The sequence below is a fragment of the Antechinus flavipes genome, chromosome 3 (assembly GCF_016432865.1).
Source record: "Antechinus flavipes isolate AdamAnt ecotype Samford, QLD, Australia chromosome 3, AdamAnt_v2, whole genome shotgun sequence".
NCBI classification, from domain to species: Eukaryota; Metazoa; Chordata; class Mammalia; order Dasyuromorphia; family Dasyuridae; genus Antechinus; species Antechinus flavipes.
This window is the reverse complement of record NC_067400.1, coordinates 350,437,829-350,453,994: the sequence shown is the minus strand read 5'-3', so window position 1 is coordinate 350,453,994 and position 16,166 is coordinate 350,437,829. Positions and strand designations below refer to the sequence as shown.

General features: G+C 37.1%; 1 protein-coding gene across 2 annotated transcripts in view; it reads right to left on the bottom strand.

Annotated features, from left to right (window-relative positions):
• Positions 1-1,040, bottom strand: part of SCTR (secretin receptor) — an 87,797-nt gene extending 86,757 nt beyond the window's left edge. For both annotated transcript variants that reach the window (XM_051985744.1, XM_051985743.1), the window contains exon 1: positions 721-1,040. In XM_051985744.1, the coding sequence (XP_051841704.1) occupies positions 721-771 (51 nt within the window). In that variant the 5' untranslated portion in view covers positions 772-1,040. The remainder of the gene's footprint in view (positions 1-720) is intronic.
• Between the last annotated feature and the right edge of the window lie 15,126 nt (positions 1,041-16,166).

Here is a 16,166-nt window from a genome sequence, read left to right as displayed (position 1 = left end):
AAATGATCTGGATTTCAGTGCTATCCAGAGTTAGGGGAATAGGTCTTTTTGCTGTGTACTATATTTGTTAGCCTTCACGGACATTGATTAATCACTTTGATTAACAAAATTCACTGGTGAAACAGGTACACCCTGTTAAAGAGGAAACAAGCATCTTTGCATTTTACCCTGGGCTCTTTCATCCTTTCTTACAGCTTGGACCAGCTTTGAAGCGACTGAATATTGCCCTGAAGATTAATCAGGTTGCAAGTCGTAAGGCAGAAGGATTTAGTAAAAATAAAGGGAAGGGAGAAAGAAGCAAAGAGAGAGAGAGAAACAGGTAAAAAGGGAGAGATAACAAGAAAAGGGAGAGAATTAAGAAGGAAAGTTCGGGGGTGGGGGAGAAGGGAGAAATGGAAGAAGAGGGAGTGAGTAAGAGCATGACAAGAAAGGCAGACTTGTAGCTTTCTGTCATACCGCACTGGTTTCAAACTCTTAAACTCTAGAAAGCTTTATTCCTCTCACCCCCACTCCAATTCAAAACTATTCTGGATGCTAAAAGTTTCTCAAATCAATTTCCCAGCTTTATCAGGCAGGTGCTTCCCGTCAAGTCTGCAGGGCTAAAATTTGCCGAACAGAAATTTGGCGGGGTTTCAACTGCGTAGTCTCTACAGATCCACATCTTAAGGTGTGTGTGTAGGGGTAGGGCTTATCTCTGAGAAAAGAAATGAAAATACTCACGGTTAGCGCAGCCCACGAGAAGACAATCACCCACAAGCTGCAGGTCTGCATGGTGGTGACCACAGACTTTCAGACACAAGGCTCATCCCCCGGAGATCACAGACAGCTGCTACCTGACCCCCAGCTGTTCACATGGAAGCACTTTCCCTGGCTGAGAGAGGACCTCTCTGTCTTAGCCGGCATGCCTGGGCCACCCGCTGAGCCCGCCCGCCCCAGCCCAGGAGGCTCCCAGGCGCAGCGCTGCTGCTCTGGCTCTCTGCGGGCCGCGGGCTCCAGCGGCTGCTGCTCAGTTACGCCTCTTGGCCCACTGATAAGGAACTCCGCCGCCAAGAGACATCAGTGGCCAGTCTCTACCGCCGGCTCAGCCTATCAACAAGTAAAGACTGCCGGGAGCCTGGGAGGAAGGGAGGGAGGGAGCGCGGAGGGCGAAATGATGGAGGTCCTGCTTGCAAAGACTATCAATCTCTCAGAGGAACGGAGCTGTCCGGGGCACAGGCTGGGCCGGCCAGCCCCTATAGCTCTCCAAGTCTTGAAGGAGAACCAGAAGGGATCCTGGAGATCAGGCTAGTCTGAAACCTTTTATTTTACTCATTTGTACAGGGGAGGACATTAAATCGAGCTAAGACGAAGTGACTTTCCAGAGGTAATAAGTAGCATTATTTCCCCGACATTACAATATATATGGCATCTTATGAAACCCCTCATTTCTCCTTTCCCTTTTCCTTAGTTGCATGCCCAGAAAAACGTGTCTGAAAAGAGTCTGGAAAACTGAGCAGCCACGTCCAGCTATGTTCCTCCTCTTGTTTTTGGGCAAACCAACCCATTGTCTGCACCTCAGTTTCTTTTTATGTCACTTAGCGAGATAGTTTCTCCCTATCTTTCTCACAGGGTAAGAAGAGGAAACAGAAGAGAAGAAAAAAGAAAGAAAGAAAAGAGAGGAGAGGACGAGAGACAGAGATAGGAACCATTGAAACGACTAGGAAAGGACCCCAGAAATTAATTTATACAACCCCCTCATTTTACAAATAAACGAGAGGCGAAGGAGAGTAAAAGTGGGAGGGGAAAAAAGGGAAAGCAGCGGTGAAAGACGGAGATAAAAGAAAGAGAAAGGTTTAAAGGAAGGAAGAAGAACTTAGCAGAACCAGAATCTATGTTGAGTTTCTGTGGTTGTTTTCTTTTTTGTAAGGCAATTGGGGTTAACTAATTTGTAAAAGGTCTGATGATGAATTTGAACTTAGGTCTTTCTGACTCCAATGCAGGTGCTCTCTCCACTGTGCCATCTAGCTGCTTCTAAAAGTACATCTATGGAGCATATTTTAGGGGATAAAATTGTCCACACAGGAAATGAAAACCCAGTATATATAGTTATTTTCCCAAGTGCAATTTGTATCGCAAACTCAGCTTTTTCAAAGCAAACCAAAGAAAAATTACTTCAATAACCTCCTTCCATTCACTCTCTTAACAATCTTAGGAGGCCTGAGATTCACAGAGAACCAACAAGCAATGAGTAATTGAAATAATCAAACCAGAAATCAAGCCTTGAATTATTCCAACTATGAACGGTATTGTGTTTTGGGGTCCTTGTTTCTTCATTTAATTCAATTTAACAAAAATATGTTAAATACCTACTCTGCGCACAGAACTTAGCAAAGTATTAAGAAAGATACAAAATTCAGATGAGACACCATCCCTGGAACCACTGAATTGACAATCTAGTAAACTTGCCAAATGAGAGGGTGAACTGAGCTGAACAGAATTGAATTAGGGTGGAGTGTGCAGGGTGGGGTCTGTAACTGGCAGTGAGTTGAGCATAAAACTTTCAGCCAAATGCTAAATAGATTAAATTAACTTTATCTTCAGGTGCCAAATAAATCAAACAAAACACTGTTAGCTTTATTAGCAGGAAGCTAATGTATTATTGATGAGCCATAAATAATAGGAAGAATGTGATTTTCTATTCTATAAAGGTATAAAGTGTGACAAGTTAATGAGCTCTTTATGGCTGGGGGAGATTTACACCCTTCAAAAATCCAGATTAGCCTCGGGTAAGCACAACTTTTTCCCTTTAGTCTCTCGTTTTTTCCCTCTCACATTTGTATGAATTTTTTTTAATATTAATGAGAAATAATTTTCCTAAAATCAAGGCTGTCATATAGCTAAAAGACCAAATAAGATGTCTAAAAGCATTACTGATTAATATATATATATATATACATATACACACACACACATATATGTGTGTGTGTATATATATATATATTGCTTGTGAATGCCCTATATGTCAGGGCATCTAGGTGGTAAAAGAGAGAGATCACAGGACTGGGAAGATCTGGTCTACCTATGTGACTATGGATAAGTCACTTAACTTTTATCTGCCTCAGTTTCTCCAACTACAAAATGAGCGGGAGAAGGAAATCTTTGCCAAGAAAATTCCAAATGGGATCATGAAGGGTGAGACATGACTGAAATGATTGAACAACAAAACTACAAATCAGACACTGTGCTAAGTTCTGGGAATACAAAGAATTGCACAAGACATCCTGCCTACAAGGAATTCACAGTCTAATGGAGAAGACAAGTGCAAACAGACACAGAATGGTCAATGTGTGGGCTATTTTTGTTTAACTTCTTATCTTTGTTTCAAGGAAACATTCAACTAGAAAGGGGGAAGCATTCACAAATGAGTAATGTAATAATAAAAGACATTAGTACAAATTGTTTTTTTTTTTTTTTCAGAAATGTAAGTTCTTTGAGACAGGGATTATTTTTCATTTTCCTGTCCACAATGCCTAGAAAAGTGTTGAACATAATAGGATAGTAATAAGTTATTGTTGAATGATAAGGAATACATGCCAGAAACTTTATACAATCAAAGAACCAAAGAATATCAGAATTGGAAGAGCTTCAGAGACTATTTGGTTCAATATCTGACCCATTTTTGTTTTTACTCATCCACAAATTTTTTCTACCAAAGTTCTTACTTTTTACAAACTATAAACTAAAAAAACTTTAAAACTTACTCTTTTTTCCTCTTTATCTGTTTCCCTACTCTTCTTGCCTCTGGATTCTTTTATCTTCCTCCAGGCTCCTGGTCCCAGATCTCTAAGCCTTAAAGAGTTTTTCCTATAGAGGTAGGAAAAAATGTAGATATGTTACCAGTTTGAATAAATAGTTTAATTGGGAAACAGTGACTTAAGATTTATTCATCATATACTGAGTTGTCCTATCTATAACATATACACAAGTAATTTTTTTCTTCTACTTGAGGTCATCCATTAGACTCCCATGACTTTGGAGGAGGGAACAAGGCTGAGGACTTTATGCAGATTTGCCTCATCTACATCCAATTACTGAGCAAATCAAGTCATCACTCTCCTAAGTCATTGGCCTCTTCCAGAATGAAGGTTGAACAACAATTTCCCACTGCTTGAATAACTTCAGTGAAAGAGAGCTCACTACTCATTGGCCCATTCCATTTTAGCAATTTAATGAACTTTAATTTCATTTTAACTCTAATATTTAGGCAGTTCATTTCCATATTAAGCTGAAATATGCTTTTCTACAACTTCTAAAAAATTCTACAATCTCTTTCAATATTTCATTCCATTACAAATAACCACTGCTATTGAGAGGACTGTTATTCTTTAAGAATAATTTCAACTTTGTCTATATCAGAATACCTCCATTCCATTACAAAGCAGACTTTAAGTGTAATGGTCTAAATTTTTTCAGAGGAAGTATAAAATGAGAACAAATTACATTGTGTGCTCTCCCTAAATCTGTTGTATGTTTTTTTGGGGGGGGGGCTGGTAAAATAAAATAAGAATAAAATAAAAAATCAACGCAATCCTGAAGAGAAACAGTAGTCATTCAATCAACAAGCACTTATACAAACCCTATTATGTTCCAGGTATCCTGTTAAATACTGAATATAGAAATATAATAAATAGAACAACCCTTGTTCTCAAGAAGATGGTCTTTTAACAGGAGAACAATAAGAATATACTAATACATTGGTCTAAGTATACATAGAATACATATAAAAATAAATAAATATGAAGTAATTTAATACAAGGAATATTGAAAAGGGCACATATTTGAGGAGATTAGAAAAAGCTTCTATAGAAGGTATTGCTTGAGCTGTATCTAAAAATAAGAGGGATTAAAGAAATCATAAAAAGGGGAAAAGGACCCACACATGCAAAAATGTTGGTAGTAGTCTTTTTTTGTAATGGCAAGGAACTAGAAACTGAGTGGTTGCCCATCAGTTGGAGAAGTTATGGTATATGCATGTAATGGAATATTATTGTTCTATAAGAATCAATAAGCAGAATGATTTCAGAAAGACCTAGAGAGACTTATATGAACTGGTGCTAAGTGAAGTGAGTAGAACTAAAAGAACATTATATATAACAATAACAAGATTATGTAATGATCAATTTTGATGGACTTGGCTCTTTTCAACAATGAGATAATTCAGGTCAATTCCAATAGACTTATAATGGAAAGAGCTATCTGAATCTAGAAAGAGGACTATGGGGACTGACGGTAGATCACAATGTAGTCTTTTCACCTTTTTTGTTGTTCTTTACTTTTTTTCTTTCCCATTTTTCCCCTTTTGACCCAATTTTTCTTATGTAGAATATTAAATATGTTTTGAAGAATTATATGTGTTTAACTTATATTGGTTTATTTGCTGTCTAGGGGAAGGAGGGAGAAAAATTTGGAACAAAAGGTTTTGCAAGGGTGAATGTTGAAAACTATCTTTGCATATTTTTGGTTTCTATTTTTTTATTTTTTATTTTTTTGCTGAGGCAATTGGGGTTAAGTGACTTGCCCAGGGTCATACAACTAGGAAGTGTTAAGTGTCTGAGGTCAAATTTGAACTCAGGTCCTCCTGATTTCAGGGCTGATACTCTATCCACTAGTCACCTAGTTTCCCCTTCCTTGCATGTGTTTTGGAAAATAAAAAGCTATTATCATAAAAATAAATAAATAAAAATAAGAGGGGTTCTGTCAAGTGAAAATGTGAAGAGAGGAAAATCCTGGTATGGAGGCAGGGGATGTAAAGGAACACAGACAGGAGATAGAGTGTCCCATGAGAAACAGCAATTTAGCCTCTTTGGTCAGATAAGAGTCTATACAATGAGAATGAAAAGATAGGTTAGGGGAAAGATGTGAAGCTCTTTGAAGTTGATCTCTATAAGGGCATTGATGGTTATATTTGTGAATAAGGAGAAGCACTTTGCATCAGAAAGTGAAATGGGCTGAAATGTTCTTACTGCATAATATTCCATTCACCTGTCTCTGGAGATTGAGGTCCAAGGAAAGGCTCTAATCTCTTGAGCGCTGGAGACAAGAATTTTTTCATTTTCCTGGAGACCAGGGCAACACCCAGTTGTTCCTTTCAAACACTTTGGTTTACCCATTTGTTGACACAAGTCCACCCGCCCTTGTACAATATCTTTGTTAGGGCAAAGCAGGTGAGCTAGCTGACTGAACTCTTGGTGGTAGGCCAGCAACAACAAAATAGTAACAGGAGTGACAAATGCTAGGAGAGGAATTTTTCCCATGTTCTAACAGAATGTTGAATGTTGCAAGTACCCCAGAAGTAGAAGGTGAGTAATAATCACAGAGTATATATGGAAGATATAGTTTAATTTACCTGTTGTTGCCTACAGCAGATATGTATAAAGACCAAGAACTAAAGCCTACTTTATTTAGAATTGATCTCATACTTTTTTTTTAATTAAATGAAAATTGTTATTTGTTTGCTTTAGTCTGTAGAGAAAGAAAAAAATAGAAGACATGGTCCCTTTCTTCAGGGAGTTTTCAATCTAGTTGAGAAGATGACAAGTTTTTCATAAATATCAGAAAGCAAATATGTGCCAAATGAGCAGATTAGACAGTAGTACCACAGCTTGGAAGACCTAATCAACTTATAGAATACACTAATGAGGGACAGGAGAGGGCAATCTAATCAAAGTGAGTTAGTGTCACAGTTTGATTAGGGTGAGGGAGAGTTCAGTGAAAAAAGTGCCAATATGGAAAAAGAGGAATGGGGTTCAAGTCTAGTTTCTGACATTTAGTACATATGAAAGAACTTAGCTTAAAAAGGCCAAGGTCTCCCACTGCACCCAGGGCCATATACAGTCCTGATCTAAGTCTGGACCCAAATGGTTCTAGAGGGGAAAGCGAGGCACAGCCTCTCTCCCTTAAATTGAGTTCCCTTGCATATCACAACATTATTTTCCTGATATCCTGGTCTTCTTTGAGAGGGAAGGACAAACTGAATGATACTGGTCAAATCACTTAGCATCTCCCTGGGTCTTAGTTTCCCTAGCTGTGAATTGAGAAGATTTGAATAAATGACTTTTGAAACACTTTCTGGTACTAAACCTATGATAAAAGGTAGTGAAAGCTAGCACTTAGGAAGCATTTTACCAAAATCGTTCCTTACAATAATTCCATGAGGTAGGTGCTATTTTGCAGATAATGAAACTAAGGCAGAGTTTAAGTGACTTGATCACATGGAGTCTTCTAGAGTCTAGGTTCAGTGCCCTAGCCACTGGACCACCTAGCTGTCTGCCTATAAACTTACTATTTGAAATCCGGTTTGTGCTTAGTTAAGTCTTTGTTTAGATTGAGCTCTTTGGGTTCCTCTTGTAAAGGTGACAACTGCAAAGCTGATGCTTTATAATCTATTTTATATCCTGGCAACTTAAATAAAGTTGTTTACCTGTAACTTGGATTGTTTACAGATGGGGATGGGGAAGTGTCAAGAGGCCCACAGAGTATTGCCTTCCTTAGTATCAAAACTAAATTCATGATCTTCAGTTTCCTCCTCTCTAAAATGAGAGGATTAGAACAGATGGCTCCCTAAGATATTTTCCAGTTCTAACTGGATCAATTAATTAATAATAATCTTTTCCACCTAATAACAGCACTCAATTTAATAAGCATTTATTAAACATCTCTTAAGTCCCTGGCACTATTTCAAGCTCAGGAAATACAAAGACAAAATTAAAACATTTCCTGCCGTCAAAGATTTTACATTCTACTGGAGTATTTTGCACACAGGAGAAGAAAAAGGAAAAATTCATATGAAGTAAATGTGGTAATTTGGGGTAATGAGGAGTAATAACAACTAGGAAAATAAGGAGAAGCTTTGTGTAGGTGGCATTTAAGCTGATCCTTTAAGGGAGCTAGAGATTCAAGATTCCTAAATGACAAGAGAACATCCCAAACATGGGGGTCACAAAATTTTGGAGGTGAGAAATAGAAGACTTTTGAGAATGTTATGGGAAATAAATCTGAAAGATATCTTTGAGTTGTGACTTCCACGCTGAATTCATCCATCCTCCTTGACTTCTCCATTTCTGTTCCTTTTATAGCTATTCTTCTGTCACCTAGACTCAACCCCTGACTCTCCAGTTCATCTTTAACTTTTCTCTCTTCTTTAGCTTTTACAACCCATCAACTGCCAAGTCCTATTGATAATATCTCTAGAATATCTCTTCTTTCTGTCATAATCTTTCTAATGTCATCATCCTTACGTTATTTCCTCCTTTCTGGCCTATTCCAATAGCTTTTTAACTTATTTCCCTGTCTCTGATCTCTATCTTGCATGCAGATGTCTGACTAATCTTCCTAATGGAAGGCTCAAATTGTGTTACTCCATTACTTAAGAACACTCAGTGGCCCCCTCTGTTGTCTACTGAATAAAGTCCAGACTTCTTACTTCGTCAGACATTCAAAGATAATAGAATCATAGATTTGGAATTGGAAAGGACCTCAAAGGCCATCTGGGGCAACTTCCTCATTTTATAGATGAAGAAATTGAGGCCTGTGGGGCTTAAATGACTTGCCTAAAGTTACAGAGATAATGAGTATCAGAGGTGAGAGTTGAACCAAAGTCATCTGATTTTAGGTCTTTCTACTAAAACATTAATCCCTGGTCCAGCAAATTCAGTCTTATATTATGTTACTTCCTCCCCAACCTTATGTCCTAGTCCAACTGGACTATATGTTGATCCTTAGGCATGTCTTTTGCATTATGACCAGTGCACTTATCTTCTACACTATTCCTTGTGTCTTCAATGTCATCAATTGTCAAAATCATACCTGTCTCTCAAAAGAAATAACACTTCCTCCATGAAGCCTTCCCTGATTCCCTTCCTTTAAGAAGTGATCTCTCCATCCTCTTTACTCTCAGATTATTTTATAGTCCTATTACAGTTATCTCCTGTCTTAAATTACAATTATTTGTGTATTCCTGTTCTCCTTTTTCTAAATTTTAAGCACTTAGGACTAGGGATTTTATCATTAAGCAAGGCATACTGAGCTGTCAGTAATTTCCTAAATCAGGGAACCTATTTGAGCACACCTATTTAAGAGTTTACTTAGCCACCTCCCTAGAAATAGGTGTAGCTACCCTGGAAACTCACTCCCTTTCAGGAGTAGTTTCTTTTGCAAACAATATATTCCCTCTCCCTTCCAAATGACTTGACTTTCTTTGAAGCCATGTGCATCAAATGATTGCTTCCAAGAGAAATGACAATATCTACTTAGGTTTGCTCCCAGATTAGGAGTTTTTATTGCTCACTAAAAACAAACAAACAAACAAACAAAAAAACTAAGAGAATCCTGATATTGGATTCTTTGCCAGCTTGTTCAATACTGGTCTTTCCCTTAACTTTAATAGCTCTATCTCACAAGGTCTAGCCATATTCTTGGGCGAAAGTTTCACTTCTCTTAAATAAAGAATTCTCTCTCTCTATCCCTCCTCCTCCTCCTCCTCCTCCTCCTCCTCCTCCTCCTCCTCCTCCTCCTCCTTCTCCTCCTTCATCTCCTTCACCTCCTCTTCTTCTTCCTCTTCCTCCTCCTCCTCCTTCTTTTTGTCTTTCTCTCTGTCTGCCTGTCTGTTTCTGTCTCTGTCTCTTTTCTTGGACAAAATTTTCACTTCTCTTAAATAGAGAATTCTTTCTCTGGCTCTTTCTCTTGCTATGTCTAGCTATCTCTTTCTTTCTGCGTCTCTGTCTGTCTGTCTTTCTGTCTCTCTCTTTCCTTCCTTCTCTCTCTCTGTCTTTGTCTTTTTCCTTCTCTTTCTCTCTGTGTGTCTCTGTCTGTCTGTCTCTTTCTCTCTGTGTCTGTCTCTCTCCTTTCTCTCTCTCTGCCTGTTTCTTTCTGTCTCTCTGTGTCTATCTCTGTCTGTCTCTCACTTTCCTATCTTTTCTTTCTCTCTCTCTCTCTCTTATTTCAATTCATGAGTCACTGGATTTATGTTGACTAACGTTTTATTATGACTTAAAAGCTTAGAAACCAGGCCAGAGTTTCCAGGGGGAACAGAAGAGTTAAAGGGAGCAAATAGTTCACAGGGACATTCCACTTCTTCCCTGAAGAAAGGGAGGAAGCTAACAAAGAATGAGGCACTCATTTGTCCTCTGGCCCAGCACCAAAACACCACACTAATCTATTTGTTCACAATAGTTAGTTTGAAGTTATCTGCTGTCTGTGGCTCTGTACTTATGTCTCTTTCTTGCAAATGGCCTCCTCCGTCTTATTTGCTTGACTTTTTGGTTCTTCAAACCAAAAATATTTTTTCCAAAGATGGAGGAGGCCAAGTTTTAAAGTTTGGTTAGTGTTAAACCAGTAAATCAGTCCTTTTCTCCTAAGTCTCTCTCATTCATCTTTGAATATGGCTAAATGCAGATTGCAATACTATTTCTCCCCAGACCCCTAGCTGAATGTTTTCTCCTTAGCAGATCTACATAAATGTTTGTTTAATCTAAATGAATTCTACCAGTTATAAATTAGTGTGTTAACCAATTTCTTTTAAAAGTGCAAATGCCTCACCTATTGTAATACTGTCTCACTCATACTTTAGTGTGAATTTATTCTCAAAGTTTAGCTTTCAGAGAAAGACATTTTGACTAGGACTAGAAAGAAGGAAAAATTTTAAAGTAGAAAACCAATCTTAAATGAGATAAGTTAATTTGAACAGTCAGAAAATGAAACAATGACAGTGGATATTTTAGAAATAAGCAAGAAAGTCCTGTAGATATAGAGGATGCAAAGACAAATATTACATTTATTTTACTTAAATTTATACCTAAGTTAAGATAACTAGAGTGATGTGGAAAGCTTTAATATATAAAAGTCAGTTTTCCCTAATTAGGGCCTATCCTCCAGTGGGTAGGAGGAGAATAAGAAAGAATGAATGAAAAGAGGAGAAAGAAGGGTAGAAGCTATGCTCATGACATTCCTTTACCACTACAAAGAAGAGAAATTAAGTCGAAGTTAGACAGTCATAGGGTTCATGGAAAGGAGTAAAATATAAAAAGTTTAGAAAAGTAGGAGAGGGGTAGGTTTTAGTGAGTTTTAAATGCCAAGTAGAGGAGTCTATAGTTGATCCTGGAAATAATAGGGAAGCTACTAGTGTTTATTGAGTAAGGAGGTGATATGATCAGACTTAGGCTTTGGAAAAAAATCAGTTTGGCATTTGAAATGGAGGATGAAGTGGAGTGGGGAGAGACTTTAGATAAGGAGCTCTATTAGGAGACATTTAGTAGAAAGGTCATCAGGTCCTCAATTAGGATATTGGCTATAGGAGTACAGAAAAGTGATCAAATATAAAATATCTTGTGAAGGTAGAAACAATAAGATTTAGCATCAAGTGAATGTGTAAGATGGATAAGAATGGGGAACTGAGAATGACACTGAAGTGATAGAGTGGATGACTGGGTGGGTAGTGCTCATGAGAAAGAGGGGTAGAAAGAAAGATAGAAAAATATAAAAAACAAAGTTAATTTCAAAATTTTGTCTATTAATAAATAATCAACAAAGGTCTAACACTTACTAAGAAATCAATAAGCATTTTTATTAAGTATTTTCCCCCTTCCCCAATCACTGTATGAGGCATTGGGAATATAAAGACGTAAATGAAACAATTTCTGCTTTCAACCCCTTCTATAAAGGGAGACTACATGTAGACATAAGTCTATACAAATTAAGCATATATAATATATATGCAAAATTAATACAATGTAATTTTGTTGGGGAGGGATTAGCAGGGGGATAGATCAGGCGAGGTCTTGGTTAGAAGATGGTTTTGGAGCTGAATTTTGAAGGAAACTAAGGCTTCTAGCGGTAGAGGGGAGGGGGGAGAATGCATTCCAAATATGAGATATGGACTCTGCAAAGGTGCAGAGATAGGAGATGTAACACTACGTATGAGAAACATCCAGAAGTCCAGTCTGGCTGAACTGAAATGTATATATAGAAAGGATAAACAAGGCTGGAAATGTAAGTTGAAATAAGGCTGTAAAGGGCTTTAAATACCAAACAAAAGTTTACATTTTATCCAAAGATAATGGGGAACCCCAAAATTTACTAAGTAAGGGACTGACTTGGTCTGCCTTATGTTTTAGGAAAATCCCTTTGTCATCCTTATGGAGGATGGATTATAAAAGAGAGAGATGGGATAGGGTAATCAATGAGGCAGTGATTATAGTGATTATGGAATTACAGAAAGGGAAGAAATGTATCAGATATGGAGGTGGAATAAATGAAATTTAGCAACCAAGTAAGAGGATGATTCTGAAATTTTGAACTTGGGAGACTTGAGGGTTTGTGATGCTCTTGACACAAATAGGGATTTTTGGCAGAGGAGTAGCTTTGGAGGAAAAGATGATGATTTCTCTTTTGGACACATTGAGTTTGAGAAACCTGTAGGATCCACTGGGAAGTATCTGATAGATAGGTCTAACACTCAGGAAAGAGATGGGGATTGAAAAAATAGAATTGGAACAAGATTATATGAGGATCAATTCTGATGGACATGGTTCTCTTCAACAATAAGATGATCATTCTCAACATCAATCATTTCAACAATGAGACCAGTTCCAATAATCTTGTGATGAAGAGAGCCATCTATACTCAGAGAGAGAACTGTGGGAATTGAGTGTGGTTCACAATATAACATTTTCATTCTTTTTGTTGTTGCTTGCATTTTATTTTCTTTCTCATTTTTTTCTGGTTTGATTTGATTTTTCTTGTACAGCAAGATAATTGTATAAATATGTATGCATATATTGGATTGAACATATATTTCTACCATGTTTAACATATATTAAACTACTTGCCATTTGAGGAGAGGATGTGGAAAGGAAGGAAAATTGGAACACAAGATTTTGCAAGAGTTAATGTCAAAGAATTATCCATGCATATATTTTGAAAAATAAAAAGCTTAATAAAAAATAAAGAAAAAAGTAGAGTTGGGAGTCATCTGAATAGAGATGATCATAGGAGTCAAGAAGATCATACCTCCATTAGCTTAAAGTGGCACTAAGATTTTTGGGACACCTTGTATATGAAAAAGAGCCCAGGAGAAAGCCTTGGAGTACACCCAGATTTATCAAAGATGTTCCAACTAAAGTAACTAAGAAAATAGTGTAGGCAGATCTCTGTCCATTTCACTTCTCCTTGAATTTAAATCAGCTATAATTTAATTTCCCCAACCTTATTCTGTTCAAAATTCTACCAATCAGATTCATGTGGCTTAATTAGCAAACATCCCTGGTAGAATTAAAGGTTTGAGAGTGGGGGAGTAGTAATTAGTCATTTATAACAATTGACCTTTTATAGCCTTTAAATGTTTGCAAAGCATTTTATGCACATTACCTCATTTGATCCTTATAATAACACTGTGAGGTGGATGCTATTAATATCTGCATTTCATAGAAAGGGAAACTCAAAGAAGTTAAATAATTTGCCTGAGATCACACAAACTACTCAATATCTCATGCCAGATTCAAACTTAGGCTACCCCATGCCAAGTCCCATTCTGTATTTGCAGTCATGCTGATTCTCATTTATCAGGAAAGGAATTTATTGTAGACGTTTCATCCTCCTCGCTTCTCCCCATCCCAGATACAGTCAGTTTTCAATAGCAAAAACAGAGGAAACAATCAGCTCAAAGTAAAAGCATTAACTGAAATTCTGTAAAAGAAAAAAATAACAAAAGATCTTCCCAATTTAGGGAGTTTTTCACAAGTATACATGACCTCTATAAGAATAGCAGATGCCTATAATCCTTTGCTCCTCAACAAGATCTGCCCCAGCAGGAGCAAAAGGCAAGAAATGCATAGTTCTAGAACTGTCCCTATACCCTAAGAAGTTAAGATATCTGGGTTGACAAGGATTATTGATCCAGGAGTCTGAAGCAAATCTCATCTACTCTCTTGCTACAGTTCCCTAATTTCTTAAATGAAAAGATCCGACTAGACTAGAGACATAGTCTCTAAAGTCCCATGAAACATCTGAATTCCCATGATTTTGTTATCTCAGTGAAAATAAGACTATCCTGTTCCACCCAATTGATTCTCATTCTGTCTGTCTCTCTTCCTTTCTTTTTCTCTCTCCCTCTCTCTCTCTCCTTCCCTCCTTCCCTCTCTTCCCCCCCCTCCTCTCTTTTTCTTTTTCATGACTGACCCTAGAAACTGTGGACTTAAATCCTCTGCTAATAGGTTTGACATCTGGAAGAGACCTTATAAACCATCAAGATCAAAGGTTCTTAATCTTTTTGGAAGGAGGGGGCAGAAAAGGGAGGGTCATATTTGACAATCAGATAAAGATTATGGACCCTACTCAGAATAATGTTCTTAAATGTATAATATGAAATTTGTTAAGATTACAAAGGAAACTAATCATATTGATATTTAATATCAAAATGTTTTTAATTGTGATATAGCAACATATATGCTTTTTTATATCCATTAAATAAATAGTATCAAGTGAAAATAGAAATGGAATCAATGAGATAATATTTGCAAAGCATAGTGTCTGGCATACAATAAGTTCTATATAGAGCTATTATTTTTAAAAGCTAAATTTTAATTAGAAAGTGGTGAAAATAAAAATGTAATTTTTTTTCTATCTTCAATCCACAATCCTACCCCCTGAAATCTAACAGCCTGATCTAGCCCAAAATCTGAGGAAACAGAAACAGGACCAAAGTTATGTTGTTACTAAATATCTGAGCCAGAATTCTAACCAGTTTTCTGCTTCCCTTTCAATTATCAAAGACTGGCTCCATATGCATGTCGTTATGTATGTACATTATATGTATTGTTAAATATTAAATATATACTAGATTGGCTATTTTAAATTTTACTACAGTACTTACGCTATTCTTTGTATGGAAGAATCCCAGGGCTTGGATCCACTTCCTTCTTTCTTTTTCATACTTTCTTGGTGATCTCCTTAGGAAAGGGAAGGGATAAGTATTTATTAAGCATCCACTATGTGCCAGGGCACTGTGCTAAGTATTTTACAAATATTATCTCCTTGGATCTTCATAACAATCTGCGAGGTTAGTGCTTGGAGCTTGGAGTGAATGAGGCTGAAAGGAGGAAGGAGAATGAAACACAAAAAGGAAGGAATATAGAGAAGAACAGATTAATTTTTGCCAAAGACTAGCCTTGCTTTCAGTTAGTAAAATTATGATTAAATAAGGATTAACTCAGGTTTTTTTTTTGTAAGTAAAATTAAGCTGGATGCCAGAAGTTTCCATCTTGGATTTCTCAAACTGAAGTGGTTTGCTATTTTCTTTACTTGCTTATTTTACAGATAGGAAACTGAGACAAATAGCATTATGTGCCCAGAGTCACACAAGTAGTATGTCTGAGGCTGCATTGGAACATTGGAAGAAGATAAATCTTCTTGACTCCAGTCCCTGTGCCTCATTCACAATTGTTTTCTCCATAAAGGATAGGGAGACATTTAAGAGTTTTGAGCAGATATCTGACAAATAACATCATATCTAGCCATAAAAAAGATTTTGCAGGAATTGCAAAAAATCTCTACTAAGTGGGTAACGGCTTGAGGAGTTAGCCCACTATCAATTATTTGTCTAGCTCTCTAGTTTTCAGATGTCTTTCATGTACCTGGAAGAGTTCTAGAGGAGGCATCTGATGGCATGAGTGACCTGATCAAAAACTAGCTCTGTAGAGAAACTATAGCTAAAGCATCAAACTATAATTTTCTCTCTGCTGGCCTCCAGGAGACAAAATGATGATCTTCAAAGATGATCTTCACTGTGAAGCAATGACTATGAAACAATGGGAGAAGGAAATGTGGTAAAATGAATTCTTTTTTCTTGTGACCAAGATAGGGAATAATTGAAAGTGCTTTTTACAAGAGTAACATGGAAAATAAAGCTTTTTGAAAATATGTAGTCACATCAATAAATTCCTGTGTAATCCCAATCCCAAAAGACTGTTGGTAGAAATCAATGTCCATGCTTGTGTGAGAGATGGAGTTGATGAGAGAGGAGAGCTCTTAAGTATCTTAAGTTCTTTTTCAGCTAATTGCTGAGTTCTCTTCAAACTTAAAATTACTTTGGGCAATTCTGTGATTTGAGAGGGAAGATGGAAGAGGCCAATCTC